Raw genomic sequence first — 17,003 nt, forward strand, 5'->3', positions numbered from 1 at the left:
AAATAGCTGCTAAAATATTTCACTACTTACAGCAAAAACACTGCAGCTTTGTACTAGTGCATGAAAATTAGCTGCCGCTTCGTTCAAGGTGAGTGAAATGGGAAAAAAAGCAAGGTAAAGACTGTAATGTTAAATTGTTTGAAAAATTATTTTATGGCCCATTGTATCCTTATAACACTAAGGACATTTGTCAGTGAAATGAAGTATTCTTTTGAAGCTGTTACTGTGAACGGAAGGTCTTTTTATTTTTGTCACATTAGTACTGGAGGCGCCATTCCCAAGGGGGAGGTAGGTGCCTAACTGCCACTTTAGGCACATCAGGCCGACATTTAACCACCACTGGCATTCACAAAACCTGAGTTCAGCTGCTGCTTAACCCTGGAGGCTCCTAAACTCTCAGGCTGTCTAAGGGCTAATCTACACTTAAAATTTACAGTGGCACAGTAGGATTATGTGTGCAGCCTGTTGCGCTGATGGGAGAGCGTCTCCTGCTGACATAACGCTGTACACCCAAGTTCTGATGCCGGCAAAACTTTTGCCACTCAGTGACATGAGTTTTGCCGGCATCAAGTGCTACTGTAGGCAAGGCCGACATGATGAGTTCTGATGGTGCCCACATTTCTGCTGCTGAGCATGTGCAAAACCATATAAGTTCTGACATCACTGAGCAGCTGGGTGCCTAACTCAGCCGTAAGCCCCACAAGGATTCCCAAGCTACATATTCTCATGCCTATCTCACCTGCAGGACCTGAGCTGGCAAGCAGGCTAACACTGGCACCTAAGAGTATGCTTACTGGATCAAGTCCCACACAAAACACAGCAGAGGTGGTGCCCCTCCCCCTGCATACCCCGCATACTCAGCAGCTCAGTGGTTAAAGCTTTCATCCAAGAGGTGGGAGACCAGTGTTCAAATTTTCATTCTGGCTGATTCAGAGCTGGGACTTGAATGCTGGTCTTCCCCTGCCAGGTGCATGCCCTAACCACTGACTAAAAGAGTCATTCTCTTGCTCTCTGGCCCAGTGACTAAGTATTTCATAACAAGTGGAACAGGTGAGACCCTGCTCAGCATGCTGGCTTCTGTAAATTCTATTTTTAGGCACCTATTTCTCCCCCTAACTTGGGGGTTGTGAATCCAATTCAGCCTCTGGCTGTGTGCACAAAGACTAAAAAGACGTTTTAAGCCCGATGTTGCAGCCTGATCCATGCAGGCAAATCCTTGCACCCCAGGGGAAAGTACAGATGTCTTTCTGCACAGATCAGAGCGTAGGAGCAGAGCATCAGCTCTTCTCAAATTATTCTGGTACAAAGCAGACAACCTTGCATTAGAATAAGCATGGACCATATAAAATGCAGCAAGTAGTGGAGCTACTCACTTATAAAGTAAAGATTTACTAAGAACATACTCACTGAACAAAGTTTCAAGCCGAATCAAGCACCTGACAAAATTATCAAAGTCAATGATAAGCTGTTCATCTGCGAAACGAGCCACGATGACTTGGTGCAGCTGGCACGGCAGCTTGAACCCTACAGTGCAAAATAAAAGGTGAAAATGTTTGTCCAGCTACACTTTGAAAAATGCAATCAGGTATTGGTGAAATAGCGGGAGCAATGTGTACGTTTTTGTTCAATTTTTTTTTTTTTTAAGTTCACAAAGTTTTTGCAAAATGAGAGCAATTTTGGAAAAATTTTATATACATATTGACTACTTGGTTAAACTTCTGTGTCCAGTTTGCAGATTGATTTTTTTAATTATTGAGCTGGTTGGTTGTGATTGGTCATGTCACATTTTACTTTGTTTATCTCTAGGCTTTTCTAAATTGTTTGGTATTAGTTCTAATTTGGGTGAGCCTGCTTCATATGATCAGGAGGGTTAGCAGAACCCATTTTGAGTCCTATTCTTAAAGGGAGTCAGTGGTGTACCGTGGGTCCCCGGTGCCTGGGGACCAATGCTTGCATTTGTACTCCCCCCTTTCCCCGGTTGGTGGCAGTGCAAGATAGGGTAACTGCTATGCGAGGGAGGGATATCTGTGGGCCCATTTCCTGCTCTCTCCCCCCTCCCCCTTCCCCCCCCCCCCCGGTGGGAGCGGTGGGTGTGACGTGGCAGATGATCCCAGGGGGGCAGTGACAGGTTCTGTCCCGGAGCCCTGCCATGCGGTTGGCTGCCTGGCTCCTGCATGGCTCCCTAGTGTCGTTGCACCCAGCCTGGGGTCAGAGGGACTGGGAGGATGCTTGCTCTCCCCCAGCGGAAGCCCTCAGCTGCTGGCAGGCCTGAGCTAGGGGTGGCTCGGCCACCAGCAATGGCGGGGAGTGGCCCCTCTGAGGAGGGCCCAGCTGATGCCTGCGTTCCATGGCACCCTCCCCTTGTTGGTACGCTACTGAAGTGAGTCGCCGCTGTCTTCTGTTGACCAGTCAGAAAAAAATGGTTGACAGTAAGGAGCAGTTCTATGCTGCAGTAAGTGTGTGTGCTGTGTCTTACCCAAAGACCACCCAGAATTTGAGGGGCATAGAAGTGCTGCCTACCAGTCCCACTAAGACCCCCAAAGGGAAAGTACTCTTTTCCCCTAAGGAAGCCAGACGGTGATATAGGCCTTACCCACACAAACACAACAGCAGGTGGGGATGATCGGGGTGGTGGTTCTGGGATAGTTCCATGGGGACTGTTGTGGGGACAGGTGGTTGTGAAGCATTGAAGCTCTCTAGCAGTTTAGATAAGCAAACTCTGGTTCTTGAGACTTAGCCCATCCATAGCTAAAGATATAGTTTCACTCTGTTGAAGCTGGGTTACAGGGTAATTGTGCTGTGCTGATGTTGGTTTCCAGTATGTAGCTGTGGTATGGAGAGCTTTTGTGTGTGTTGTGCTTTTATGAGGAGCTTTGTCTGGGCACCATTTCTCCTGTGTGCTTTTCTTGCTGTTGGGCTACATTCATGTTAGGCTTGTATATATTTTATTCCCCTTGTTGTCATTGTGCAATGGCTATAAGAATCCAGTGCATAGAGCACTGAACTGGGACTCAGGAAACCAAGGTTCTATTCCCAGCTAAGCCACTGACATGCTGGGTGACCTTGGGGAAGTCATTTCCCTTTCAGTGCCTCAATTTCCCCCTCTGTAAAATGGGAATAATGATAATGATCTCTTTTGTAACATATCTTGAGATCTACTGATGAAAAGTGCTATTGAAGAGCTAAGTATTATTAGTTAATGGTGACTCATCAGAGAAGGGGCTTGCATGGATTGCCTTCTCCCCATGGGCAACCTGGCCAACTCTGTCACTAAAGGATGTCAGCCTCTGGATCCCATACTGGCCTTGTGAATCCTGGCTTTTAAGGGCCTACTCATGATCCTCCAATACTACATTCTAAGTGAGAATAGCCCCAAATAGGAAGTCACTCATCTGGGCTGTTTTTAATGTGGCTGTAGTCCGCATATATACAGATACCAGGGCTAGTCAGTGGAGACTGAGGCTATGGCTACACTGACGGCAGCAAAGTCGCCACCATCAGATCGGTTTCTCTGGATAGACTGAGTGGTCAGTGAAGACCCGCTCAGTTGATCCAGAAATTGACATACTAAGACCACCTTCACAAGTGGCGTAGCGCCATCGGCGCAGTGCAGTGAAGATGGCGCGCAGAAGAGAAGCAGAGAAGTTGACAGGAGTTACGCAAGTTTTTTGCGTAGCTTGCGTAACTCTGGTCGACTACCGCCGAATCTCGGAAGTAAGTGTAGACAGGGTCTGAAACAGGACCTTTAGCATCAGAAGCGCAAGACTCGTTTAGCAGTAAGTAACAAACTGTTTGTCCCTGTGGCCAACCACACAAGGAGGGATGTGATTGTACACAATAAGCCAATGTCACTGGTGGAGAGAACTAAAATGATTACACTTTGATTATTGGTCTAGATGAGGGACTAGAAATGGCATAACCCTATACACAGATAGATAAATGTTGGGGGTAATACAGATATAGAGGAATGGAAATACCTGCTGTTTCTAGTGCTTTCCGCATCTCATAGGAGCTCATGGTACCAGAGCGATCAACATCAATTTCCCTATAGATTTTCTGTAAAACACAAAACCCAGTGTTGGAGCTCATCGATAATTCAGAGCTGGTTATTTTGGCTTCAGCCAAAAGTCAGATAAATGCCTCTGGAAAGCAGTCTGTGTGCTTCTCTGAGAAATGGAACAAGCCTAGAAAATATTAGCACCTAAAATGCATTTTAGATTTAATTAGTGTCAGTCAGTCATACAGCTGCTCCTAGAGCTCGTCTTCACGTACAGTACTACAGTGGTGACACTGTAGCACTCTAGGGAAGATGCTACTTGTCTGAGGGGAGAGCTTCTCCCATCAGCATAGGTACTTCACTACTCCAAGTGGCGGTAGCTATGTCAACAGGACAATTTCTTCCACCAATATAGTGCTCTACATGGGGGGTTAAGATTGTATAATTACATCGCTCAGGAGAGAAGATTTCTCAGACCTCTGAGCGACGTAGTGATACCGATATAGGTATAGTGTAGACCTGGCCTTAGATGGACTCATGGCTAATCCTTTCAGTGCAGCATTCAACAGGGAGCAGACCTAAGGGAGTCACCTGAAAGTGCAGTGATCCCAGGTAAAATCAGTGTGGGACTGCAGTACCACAGACCAAGCAGGCACTGTCTGGCACTCAATTCTGTGGTAGTTATCAGACCTGTAAGTGGAAAGGTGAAGGATGTGGGAGGGAGGTGGAGCTAATATGAGAAGCAGTCACGGAAGCAGAGGTGGTTCCATCCTTCACCATAGAATTCTAAAGACAAGCTGACTTGTCTCTAGGGCTCTAACACTTAAAACCCCAGGAAGCAGATCCTCAGCTCATGTAAATTGTCTTAAACCAGCTGAGGATCTGCCCCCATGTTTTAAACTGGTCATAAAAAGTGAACCAGACTGAGGGCTCCAGTGTTTGGTGTTGCCATCATGTTGTGGTCAGTACGGGCCCCAGCTGTAGAATGTGGAGTTAGCTGATAAGAGAAGAACCAAAATATTAGACTTCTGTTATCTACTGTTACTTTCATGTGGCCATTCTGGGAGTCTATTACTTTTATAAAAAATAAGTTTAAAAATTTGAGCAGCTAGCAAAACTGATGTGCAAGTAAAGGCAGGAATTTCCAGTAAGAAAAGGGTAGGACTGAAACAGCCCTGGCTTTAAGTTCTGCGTTGGTGATTTCGGTGTGCCGTTGGCCTTGTGCTGCTCTACGCCACAGTAGTCCCATTGAGCCCCATCCTGCAAAATGCTGTGTGCCTCTTGTAAGGGGCTGAGGGTCCCCAGCTCCCACTGACTTCTTGGGAGTGGAGGCAGCTCAGGATCTCACAGAATTGGGCAGGGAAGCAGGTATTTACTGAAGAACACAACTTTTCCATTTAACAATATGTGCTCAGAACTGACCATATAGATAGATAAATAGATATACGGTACCCACAATATACAAATAGATTTACACCCACAGTGCTCCAGTAGCCATATGGTATATTGAACAGACCAGTCTACATCCATATGGGTAGTATACTGTATGTTCCCTTATACAGAGGTCATATCTTACTTGGTATTTCTGTATCTTTGTCCAGAGTATGTGGAACTCCTTCAGTCCCAGTTTACCGCTTCCATCAGACTACAGGATGAGTTAAGGCAACCTCTTCGGATAGCAGGAAAAAAGGTTTTCCCTCCCCTACAATAGGTTTGCTTTAGTATAATGTCAACACTGCTTTTCTGATGTTGAATTTAGAGAAGGATGTAAATCATCTTGTGATGTCTGTCTGGCTTGCTCAGGCTCATCCTGTAGGGGACTCTTCCTCCAAATTGTTATGTTGTATTTAAGTTTCTAAATCAGCAAGGTTGGATGAATTAATCTGACCCTATGAATACTTCCCCAAGCCTTTTCAGTTCCTCCCATGGATAATCTCTAACTATTCAGCATGTGTACAGAGATGATGCCATTCTGTCCGGCACTGGTGGTTCAGCTATTGATAGGAATCTGAGTAATAATATGTTTGGATTCTAAACAGAGACATAATTCTGTTTACAGAATTTTTAGTTCTTCAGAAAATACCTAACAAAAGAATCTTATCATTCTCCCTCTCTCACTGTAACAAATGGAATCCTGGGCTCTGCCACATTTTACAACAAATTGTGGAAGAGCTTCATTTTGTTTGGTATCTTTCTTTTTCTGACCATGTTATTCTCAAACCTGTAATGGTTTAAAACAGTTCCCCAACCCACCTCCGTGAAACTGAGTATAGCTATCACTGTAGATTTCTTCATAGGGTGTTGAAGCTCAGAAAAACAATGTGCTGTCTGGGGAAATGTTCTGGGGATGTGCTTCTAGTTTTTTTCACTTGCTTTTAACTGTGAAATCTTCGTGATTTTACTATGCTTTTACCAAATTGGACGTGGGTGGGTGAATACCACAGGATTGAATGCACTCATTTCCTCACTTCTAATATGCAAGTTTAGGTCCTTTAAATGAGCCAGTGCTACTGATGCCATGTTGGGAACCAATCTTTTCCTAGGCATATATATAAACATCACTACTGCCAGTCAGACCACATGTGTAGCATCAAGGAGGGAATCCAGACAGGACTTTCTGCTCTAAAAATACAGGCTCCTACTGATTGAGATACTGTAGATTCATCATTAATTGGCAGTAGTATTAACACATAGAGTCTATGAAGGAGAGCCTTTAAAGTGGTGATACTCAGACCTCAATGGTTCAGGAGCCAAATTAGCAATCAACATTACCCAAAAGAGCCACAGTAGAATGAATTCATTGCTTCATTTACTATAATGCTATATATTCATATTTAAACACTGACAGGGGAAATATTTAATTATAATATATATGTAATTATTCTCACAGTAAAATGACTGACCAAGTATTATTTTATCACCTACAATTGGTTGTTAACCTAGTAAAAACAGCCTGACTTGTTAATAAGTTAGCTTGGTTAATAATTAAATCATGTTTTAATATCATGTACTGCAAAGAGCCACATTAAAGAAAGCCTCAGTCTGAGTATCACGGCTCTAAAGGGTGGCAGTCACAAACTGGTCTGGCTTTTCCTCCCGCAGGGATCACTGGAAGGGATGGATGCATAGGGACACACTCCACTCCTCCACTGGATCCATTTCAGCATGGATAGAGGAGTTCAGTCTAGCTAATATAATTGAAGGATACATCTAACAGATCAACCATTATTTTACAAGTCTCAATACTGAAGCCATCTGATTTAATATCTTGGCCTGTAAGAAAAGAGAACAAAAGGTAGATTTGTTACATGCTGAAGTGTATAGGAATTGGACAGTAACCCTTTAAATAGTTTGGGAGCCCTCTAGTCTTCTACTGCAGAAGCCATCAGACCCTGTACCTGAACTCTTCCTTTGGGATTAGATGGGGGCAATGAGCCATCTCTCATTTGATTCCAGCTGGCAGGTAGAGGATAGCATCATTCTATGCTTTGTGCTAGGTCCACTGAAGGGAGGTAATGTTACTACCACCTGTATGCATACATCAAGTCTCTATTATTTGGACTAATGTGTAATTCCTTTAGCTGCTGTGGGTAGGCCCCTTATCTTTTCTGTGGAGCCTGCTAAAGGGACAGATAATACATATGCTCATGGCCAATGAAGCTACCTTGTCTCCCCTTGCAGGCCCTCTTAGTGAGAGCCACCTTCTCTGCTGCTGGGTCCTGCTCTCCCTCAATGCAGGACACAGCATATGCCTAGAGAAGATGCTGGGGCAGGCAAGACTTACTGGCATGGAATGCAGAGTGGCTTTGTGCTAAGCAGCAGGGCTGTCTCTGAGCAGGACAGGAATCATGAGGGTCTCTCTCTGTTGGGATGAGAAGCCTCTACAAATGGTTGCAGAGAAGTTCTCATTTTGTGCAATGGTGAGGTACATGACTGGACTGAAGAGGGTGGGCACAGTGCCTATGGTCAGCATCCTCTGCACTTCACTGCAATTTACTGATCATAAGCCCTAACCGTAAAAGCTGGATGTAATAGTTTCCAAGCAGAAGCTCCACCAGAAATTGGTTTGTATGTGAGCAGGGAGCAAGTCAAGTCTCTCTGGTCCTGTCTTGTCCTTTGCAGTAAACGTAAGTGCTCTTGTGGGGACTGACAGAAAGGGGAAGGAGACAGAGCTCTGTTACACAATCGATAACACACTGATACATCCAGGGAGCTAAAGCATATCATGGAATTCCTGTCTGTTTGGCTGATGTCTTTCAGTCTGAAAATCAGTAGGGCTTTTATCTCCCTGAACTTGATCAGTGGCCGAGGGGACAAGAAACCAGTAACAACAAGGCCTGAGTCCCTTTATGAAAGAAAACAAAATTAAAAACAGTCCTCCATATCACTGTGAGATGCCCTACCTCAATAGTTGGCTGTGCTATCACTGACCTTAGGGGCTTAAAATAGGCAGCTGATTGTGTAATTTACCCCCTCTCTCCACCAGAAAGAGGAGTGGTGAGCTTCCTAACATTCCCATTCATTCAGTGTTTCGTATTAATCTCTTCTCCTACCCTTCCCCAAACAAAATTCTCTCAGATGCTGGTTAATCTCAAATGCAATAGATTCACTTTTCTTTAAGCAAATCTTATGGCCAACAACTTCTTCTCATTTGTGCCAGTGTCCTTTAAGGACAGCAGCATGGTCTCTACTGTCCACCTCTATTGTAATCACCTGAATCCAGTTTACACCAGATGCTGGTTTGTGACTGATTCAGGTAAAGGGAAAGGGTTTGTTTGTTTTTTTCAAGTTATGCAGGCTGTTTTTTTAATTATTACATGAGAAACTTGCAACAGCAGCAGTTTATGGCTTTGTGACACATGATACGAACCCTGATCATTATAATTCACTCATAGTAAGATTTCTGCAGTGCTTCTCTGTTGCTTGCATCTTGTTCAGAATACAGGGACAGGGATCATGAGAGTTTGCTCATTGGTTTGAGCTGTGTGATTCTAGAATTTGATTATTTCACATCAATATCAAAGCAGTAGTGGTTGGATTCAAACCACTAGGGCAGTGGCTCTTGTCTGTTGCCAATCCTATGAGCTATCCAGTTCAACATGCTTCCATCTGACTAGCTCTTTTGACTAGCCAGACCCGGGACCCCATAACACTACACACATACTTGTGCACAGACAGGAGTAGTCTTCGTTCAGGCAAGTGTGGTATTAAGCAATCCTGAACGCAGAGTGCCAAGAGTTTCCCCTGCAGCCCTGGAGTGCATAGTCTCAGTAACCAAGGGAACAGCTAGTTTGAGATGGATGGAGGATGGAGCTAGGCTGTTCTCATTGGTGGTAGATGACAGAACTAGGAGCAATGGTCTCAAGTTGCAGTGGAGAAGGACTAGGTTGGATATTAGGAAAAACTTTTCACTAGGAGGGTGGTGAAGCACTGAAACGGTTTACGTAGGGAGGTGGTGGAATTTCCATACTTAGAGGTTAAGGTCGGGCTTGACAAAGCCCTGGCTGGGATGATTTAGTTGGGGTTGGTCCTGCTTTGCGCAGGGCACTGGACTAGATGACCTCCTGAGGTCCCTTCCAATTCTAATCTTCTGTGATTCTATGATGAGATCTCTGTGAAGCACAGGACTGGAATCCGTGTCTGCATCTTTGACTTCTTTGGGAGTTGTGGATGCTCTGTGTCTCTAACCTGCTACTGGTCGTCAGAGAAAATGTATTCTCAGAGGAGAGGAAGGAAGACACTTACGTTTAGCCATGATTTTTCTCAGGATCTTACATAATTCAAAGGCAGAGATCTCTGCATCCTGTGGAAATGTAACAAAACAGTTGTAACAAAATGTTCATAATAAGCCAAGCCAGAGGTGGAATTCACATAAAAGGGTAGAGGGAGTGAGAGGGTTAGCAAGAAGATCTGTTGCATTTACCCAGATTGAATAAAATTTGCACAACTGAAATCAAAAGCTCTGTAATGTTTAGAAAATGCAGGCCGTTTACATTTGGCTAGCACCTCATATGTTGACAGCAGTTACTGAGCATGCCCAGGACTCCTTCTGATGAGTTTACCAGGTCTAGCTTTTATCCTAGAAATTTCCTCTCATCTCTTATGCTCCAAGCACACTCTGTCTTACCTTTCCCTAAAACCCACTCCTTGTGTGAAACCTTCCTGCGCTGATCTCATGGATTGCATCTGGATTCCATTGCTCTGCACTGCTTTCTAACTGTGAGCTAGCTAGGAGACTGACTCAGCAGACACAAAAGCAGGTGCAGTCGGCAGAGGGCTTAGCCAATGTAAATCAAAACAAGTTAATGTAACCTAAAAAGAGTAACAGCAACTCTCCCTGCTGGGGTTCACTCCACACATAGGAGCCCTGGGTGTGCAGCCAAGAAGCTCTTTCCTCTGAATACCCACACAAGAGGAGAAGAGGAAGCTCAGCTGAACCTTTTTCTCTGGAGACCAGATATTGCCCTGTACCTTGTCATACTTGGTTTTTACAGAAACCAGATTTTCAAAGGGCATGTGCTCAGCTGTGTGCATAAAAGTGCATATGCTACTTGCATATTTTGCATGCACAATTACTGAGTGCTGGACAAGATGAACCAGGAACTTCCAGAGCTAAAGGCATGAAGCTGAAGAGCTAAGTTCTTTAGCTGGAGGCTGTGTCAGACCCATTGCTTTTGGTAATTAGGCACACAACTGTGGACATTTTGGCATGCACCATTACATATATATGTTTTGCAAATCTGGCCAGCACATCTGAGATAAACTGCTCCTTGGGGCAGAGACCTGGTGTTTTGTGGAGAATCAGGTACACTAATAATAATGGATAAGAATATGTAAGAAAAATACTCACCGCTCCAGCCAACTGCCCAAAAAGTTTTTTGAAACTGGGCTCAATGTCATCTTCACTGATGTCATTCTAGAAAAGGGTATGCATGTCAAAAATCAACCTGTTATAAGGAGGGACATTTTGTCGGGGATGTTGTTCTATTAGAAATTATATTTAAACAAATGCATTTCCTTAGCTATGGAACAAAAAACACAGCAGATTATTACAATAGAATTTTTAAAATCTAATTTTTACTATTGATTCTGGGGTTTTTTTGGTGGGTTTTTTTTTTTTTTTTGGTTTTTAAAGAAAACCAAATTTTGGACCAAACTGAACCTGACAGTCTCCCTTTAGAGAAACAAAAGCAAAACATTAAGGTCCCAATCCTGCAAAGATTTACATACATGTTAATTAAGTAATCTCATGCTTAACTCCTAGAACATGCTCTCGCTAACAAAACTATACATATAATCCTGCATCCCGTACACAAGCCATTTCACTAATGTCAGTGGAACTACTCACATGACTGTGGGTTGCCAAATTGAGTCCCTATGCTCAAATATAGGATTGATGGCTACGTTTGAAAACTGAAGCCTGTTTCCCTAGGCTTGAATCATTTCAATGAACAGTAACTGATCAGTATCTGAGCAGGCTGAGTTTGTTGCTGCAGATAAGGACCAAAATCTATTTTCAAAGCTCCTTGTGACATTTCCATTGACTTCACTGGGAGTCACGTATATACATCCAAGAATCTGGCTCCAAAAGGAAATAAAATTTCTTGATGGTTTATGGACTAATAAAAAAAGATTACAAGACTGTGCATGTTTTGTACTGCTCAAGAAACAGGGGGAGTCAGAACTACATATTCAGATAAATGAAAAAAGGCATGAACTATCAAGTTTCTCTCTGTAGTGGGATCACTTCAATTAACAATATTAAGGGGGAAAAAAGATATACCTCTTCAATGTTGGCCTCAATTTCGTCATCTACAATCCTAGAAAGATATATAAGGACTGATGTTAAAACAAACGAATAAAAAATAAACCAGTCTGCTTAAACAGAAGTTTCTCTTCAATACTGGTTCTTTTAATTCCTGTAATACACCTTTAGAAAATACCAGAAAAGTCAATTTAAATGTTAATTGAAAATCAAGTGAATGATGTTTAAGGAGGAGGCCCATACAGTGATTTTTGTGGATGACTGCCCAGAGAATCTGAATTTAAAGCATGCCAGTGCCATTAACATTATTCCAGTTATGACATAATTTTTGGTTCATTTCACTCTCAAAGCACTTTCCTTTTACAAACCATGCAATATCCCTGTGAGGCGGGTGATTATTACAGATTCAGAGAAGATTAATTTTAAGGCCAGAATGAACTGGTATGATCATCTATTCTGACCTCCCACACAGCACAGGTCATTGATATTTCATGCTGCAGTTGCTACAGCAAACCCATATATATTAATTTCCCTATTTCAGAAGGAAGGAAACAGGCACAGAGAGTTAAGTAATTTGCCCAAGGCTTCAGAGTTAATCTGACTCAGAGCTGGAATTAGAACTCAGGAGTCTCTGGCTCCTACTCCTCTATTTAGATTACTAGACCATCTGTTCCGTTAGTATACAAGATGCAGCAAATCACAAGTTTAAAAAGGAGGAGAAAAGTACTATTCAGGTCCTGTGCTGCTGCTTTGGTGGCTCTATCACCTGGGGATGGAACATGGGTGAGTTATGGTTGAGGACAGAACTAAAACTGAATAGCTATTTGAAGGCAGACCCAGTTTTCACACGTGTTCGCGTGATTAAGTGGCCTTTTGTGTTTGTATGTAGTATTTGTACTAGGGACCTAGAGATGAAAGGCTCCCTTGCACATTTCCAATCCCCTGAGCCATCCCTTCCTCACACTAGGACAATTTTGAAATTCTTTTCTTATCTTTATGATTATGATGATTCTATGCACTTCCCACACTGTGCAGTTTTGAATCAGTAGCGTTTAACATTTAACATTTTTACTCAAGGAGTAATTTTACTCAAGTCCATTCAGCTGGGCTAGTTCCCTCAGCCTTTTTCCATCAAGATTTCAAAGGTGTGAGGTCACTTCTCATGACTCATTGTGTCTGTTTATGGGATCTAGCCCTGGAACTGGCTTTAAAGGCAATAGGAAACGTACACCTCATTGTAAGATTTAGCATTTCCATGAGTCAGAGAACCCAGCTTGCTGTTATTTAGAGCTTACTTTAACACTTAAGATTCAAATGGTTACTGCTCAATAATCAGTGCCTACACTACCAGGATCGATATGAAACCTGCCCAACACCTCTGCATTTCATTAAAACGCTCCTCATTCGTGCACAGAAGCAATGAAGAAGGTGACAGTGGGTTGTATTCAATCCAGTACTAAAGAGAAAAATGGAATTCAGGCTGATACTCTGTCATCCTAGACTCACACCCTTGATTACTAAGGACACAGTATGCATAAAGGTCAGAGTTAGTTGTGCATTAGCCAGGCCTGATGGTTTAAGTAAGACTGTTTGATTCTGAGTGAGTTTAATAATGGTGAAAGATGCTGCATTGACAGCCCCTAGAAACTGAAGTCCTTCATCCAGTACTAGAGAGGGAGCAACAGTGCTAACTTCACCTCAGCATCACTCCACATCTGCTCCTCATACCATCCATCCTCATTCATTCCCTTTTTTCACCAGCCCTGTCTTCCTCACCATGCTCCCTTTCCTTGTCTTTCCATTGAGCTAATATCCTTCTACCTAACCAACCCCTGCAAACTGTGGAACTATCATGACATTGGCCACAATCATACTGATCACTCTGCTTGTGAGTTACATTTCTTTCCCTTACACATTGCCTGTCTTGTCTATTTAGATTGTAAACTCTTTGTGTAAAAATTGTCTACTCTTTTGTGTATGTATAGTGCCTAGTGGGACTGATCTTGGTTGGACCATGTACACTACTGTAATAAATTTCATTAACAATAACAAGAAACTTCCCCACACTGCCTGCAAATAGTCCTAAACCCTCGCCAGAAGAGACCACCACTAAGGCTCAGAAGGTAATTCAGACACCATGGTGCTTTTAATCATTGGCCTCTCAGATGTCAATAGTTGTGGGGTTTTCCTTTAATGTGGATTCCTGTCCACAGGGAAATGGAATGAAACCACAAACTCTTTGTACATGGGCCATCATGCAGTTGTCGCATAGTAGTGATTTTTGATCACTCTAGTTTTAAACCAGGGAGCTAAGGGGATCCCACTAGCAATTCTCAGGGCCATCTAGTCCTTCAGAGATATCAGATTTCTCAGGAGAGTATTTCTGGATTACCATAAGGGGGAGGGAGAGGGTGCATCGGCTACGTACTGTGAATCTGCATTCTTTTCGGAGAAGACTCGGAGGCAGAAATCCCCATCTTTGTTGGGTTCAAAAGTGGATGGCACAATGACATATTCTCCTGCAGGAAGTTTGAATCGGTTTAGTACCTCTCGGAGGTTGATGAAGGTGTTTGATTTTTCTCTGGATCTGTTCGTCAGGAAGAAGTTTTTGCTCAGATGAACGTTTGTCTGGCCAGAAAACTTTTTCAAACAAATAAAGAGTTATTTCAGTTCAGGAAGAAGCTGAAGGCAGATCAGTAACATGTTACTTTTCTTGGCTTGGTTAAAGATCAATACAACAGAATTCTGAGAGAGAATATATAATAGCGTGGCACTTTGTAGGTGTCATTGGCGTGGGTTTGTGATGGTCAAGTTACTCATGAACTGTGAGGGCTGGTGCATGTTACACAGGTCATCCCAAGTGAAGGTCAATAAAACCTTTATGCTGGGCCATCATGTTCTAGATATGTCACACAATTTGGAAGGAATGTGGCAAAATATTTTAGGACTATTTAGGATTTTAAAGAAATATGGTTGGTGCTATTCTTCACATCCCTGCCACCTGGAAAGCCAGGGATGTCTAAGGGTATGTCTCTCTGCTAATGTGGCGTGTGTATGTTAGTATTATGCTTAATACAAGTCATACTATATCCTGGTTTAGGACAATGCAGCATAATCTTGGGAGCTATTTGATCCCCTGGAGACTATCCTATTGCAATTGCCTCAAACACAGTCATAATATACAAAAGCAAAGGCTTGTATTAACTAGACACAACTGGCAAAAAGATAGAGAAGTCAAAAGGGACAATAAGAAATCATTATCTAGAGTATTCGTTTTGTGCCGAATCTGGACCCTGTGGACGCTTGAGAAAACAGATTACTCTCAGGAGTTTTGCTGTGTTTGTGCAGTGAAGAATCCTACCCAGATGCAGAGCAGCAATACAACAAAAACAAGTAATTTCTGGCCTGGAATATCTACTTATAAACTTAGCAAGGTCAACATCGTCCGTGCAGAGGAGAGTGGTCTCTCTTCCTCCATGCCATTAAACCCCATCTTTGAACATTAATCACTGAGACTGGAGGAAAGAGAAAATGAACATTACATACCTGTGAAGGCAGCTGCAGAAAAAGTGGAAAGGGACACAAGTTATTCATTTGTTCATTGAAAGGAAACTAGCAGATCTGTTAGATAAATATTACTATTATCCAAGGTCATGACTTCTACTGAGGTTCCACTCTGCACCTCCCTGACAGATACCGAGCAAAACACACTGCAATAGATATAGATATAAGTATACTCAATGCTGCACATTCTCTGTCATCTTGTATTAAAGCAGGGGCATCCAAGCTTGGTCCAACTAAGGGCCATATGGCAACTTCTCTGGACCCTGAGGGCTACACCTAATCTGTATAAAATAGAGCCATTAACCTGCCATCTCCTTCTTCAAAATGGCAGTATGGCCTTTCGGAGACTACAGATCCCTGCATGCAATGCTCTATATCATGATATGAGAGGAATACTTCTTACATCATGGTGGGCACTGTAGTCTCTGCGAGCTGACCCACTAAATCAAAGATGAGCAACTATGGGCTCCATTGTAGATCTCCATGGAACACATTCCGTTTGCACATCAAACCTGGGTCCCTTTGTCCAACGTTCAACTGAAAGGAAGCAGGAATACCTGCTGGTTTTTGGCTCGCTGGTCTTGGCTGGAAACTGCCAAGGACTTAAGAATTCCGAACAATGGGAGGTTTCAAGCAGGACTTGGTTTATTGTTGTTCCTTTGAGATTTGCATGCAAATCTTCTGTGGAATGGGCTTGGTTGTTGCCCCTCCCCCCAGCAAAATTAGGCCAGGGAACAGGCTGTTCATCCACTGGCATTACAATAATTAATATAATCTTACACTTACATAGCCCCTGTGGAACAGGTGGTAATACAACTATTTTCCAGCCCTGGAAATCGAGGCAGAAAGCCATTAAGTAACTTGTTCAAGCTCATATAGCAAGTTTGTTGCATGAGTGCGAATAGAAGTTGGGGGATCCTTAAGCCCTAGGCAACACGATGCTTAACGGAAGTAAGAGTGAGCCTGTGTGTGTTTATTAGGAAATAGTCTTACTATCCCCACTAGTCTTACACGTGCTTTTACTGGCTCTGCTCCTGGGCTGATGTTTTTCATCCTAGCTCTGTCCCTTGCCAGAATCACTCCCATTCTGTCACCATTCACCATGATTTGATCTACTGAAAAAGGCGGAGATGAGAGGAACGCAGAATGGATATCTGACTTTTCACTGTTTAACTTCTCTCCTGTCCCGTACACCAAAGGTGTTCAGCACCTGGCACTCAGAGTGGATATACCAGGTGCTAGATGGGCATTGCTGCATATGACTTTGTGTTTTGTTCCTGGAGCGTTAGGCAGCAGAGAAGCAGGCAAGTCAGTCAGGGATGATCCCTCCCCCTTTCTGAAGTTCTGGGGCTTTTTTCTTCCCCTCAAAGAATTTGCATCTGTATGTGCATTGCTTTACTTGCCTCATATATCCCAAAGCCAATGGTGTGCATGTCCTCCCCCATCTTCCTCTGCCTCCGCCGGTGCTTCTGAATCAGGCCAACCAAGAAGGTGCAGCCCCTCTCAGGATCATCAAGATCCTCATCTTCTTCCTCCAGCTTAATCAAATACTGTGGATTCATCCAGAAAGTATCTGAGAAAACAGAGTTTGTTACTGAAACTGCTCACAGCTTTCTTGAAACCAGCCCATGCTGACATTTCTCGGCAGCCACTGTAGCTTGCATGTGTCCTTAAAAA

At 43.2% G+C, this 17,003-nt stretch overlaps 1 protein-coding gene across 1 annotated transcript in view; it reads right to left on the reverse strand.

Annotated features, from left to right (window-relative positions):
• CAPN2 (calpain 2) overlaps positions 1-17,003 on the reverse strand; it is a 48,075-nt gene that overhangs the window by 2,597 nt on the left and 28,475 nt on the right. Inside the window, exons 10-19 of the mRNA XM_067564890.1 lie at positions 16,730-16,899; positions 15,309-15,320; positions 14,191-14,402; positions 11,781-11,817; positions 10,848-10,913; positions 9,743-9,800; positions 7,206-7,270; positions 5,574-5,642; positions 3,978-4,056; positions 1,408-1,524 (exon numbers count right to left, since the gene is read on the reverse strand). Coding sequence (XP_067420991.1) covers positions 1,408-1,524; positions 3,978-4,056; positions 5,574-5,642; positions 7,206-7,270; positions 9,743-9,800; positions 10,848-10,913; positions 11,781-11,817; positions 14,191-14,402; positions 15,309-15,320; positions 16,730-16,899 — 885 coding nt within the window. The remainder of the gene's footprint in view (positions 1-1,407; positions 1,525-3,977; positions 4,057-5,573; positions 5,643-7,205; positions 7,271-9,742; positions 9,801-10,847; positions 10,914-11,780; positions 11,818-14,190; positions 14,403-15,308; positions 15,321-16,729; positions 16,900-17,003) is intronic.

The sequence above is a fragment of the Emydura macquarii genome, unplaced genomic scaffold (assembly GCF_026122565.2).
Source record: "Emydura macquarii macquarii isolate MOO-44397 ecotype Brisbane River unplaced genomic scaffold, CSIRO-AGI_Emac_v2 contig_2676, whole genome shotgun sequence".
Taxonomy (NCBI): domain Eukaryota; kingdom Metazoa; phylum Chordata; order Testudines; family Chelidae; genus Emydura; species Emydura macquarii.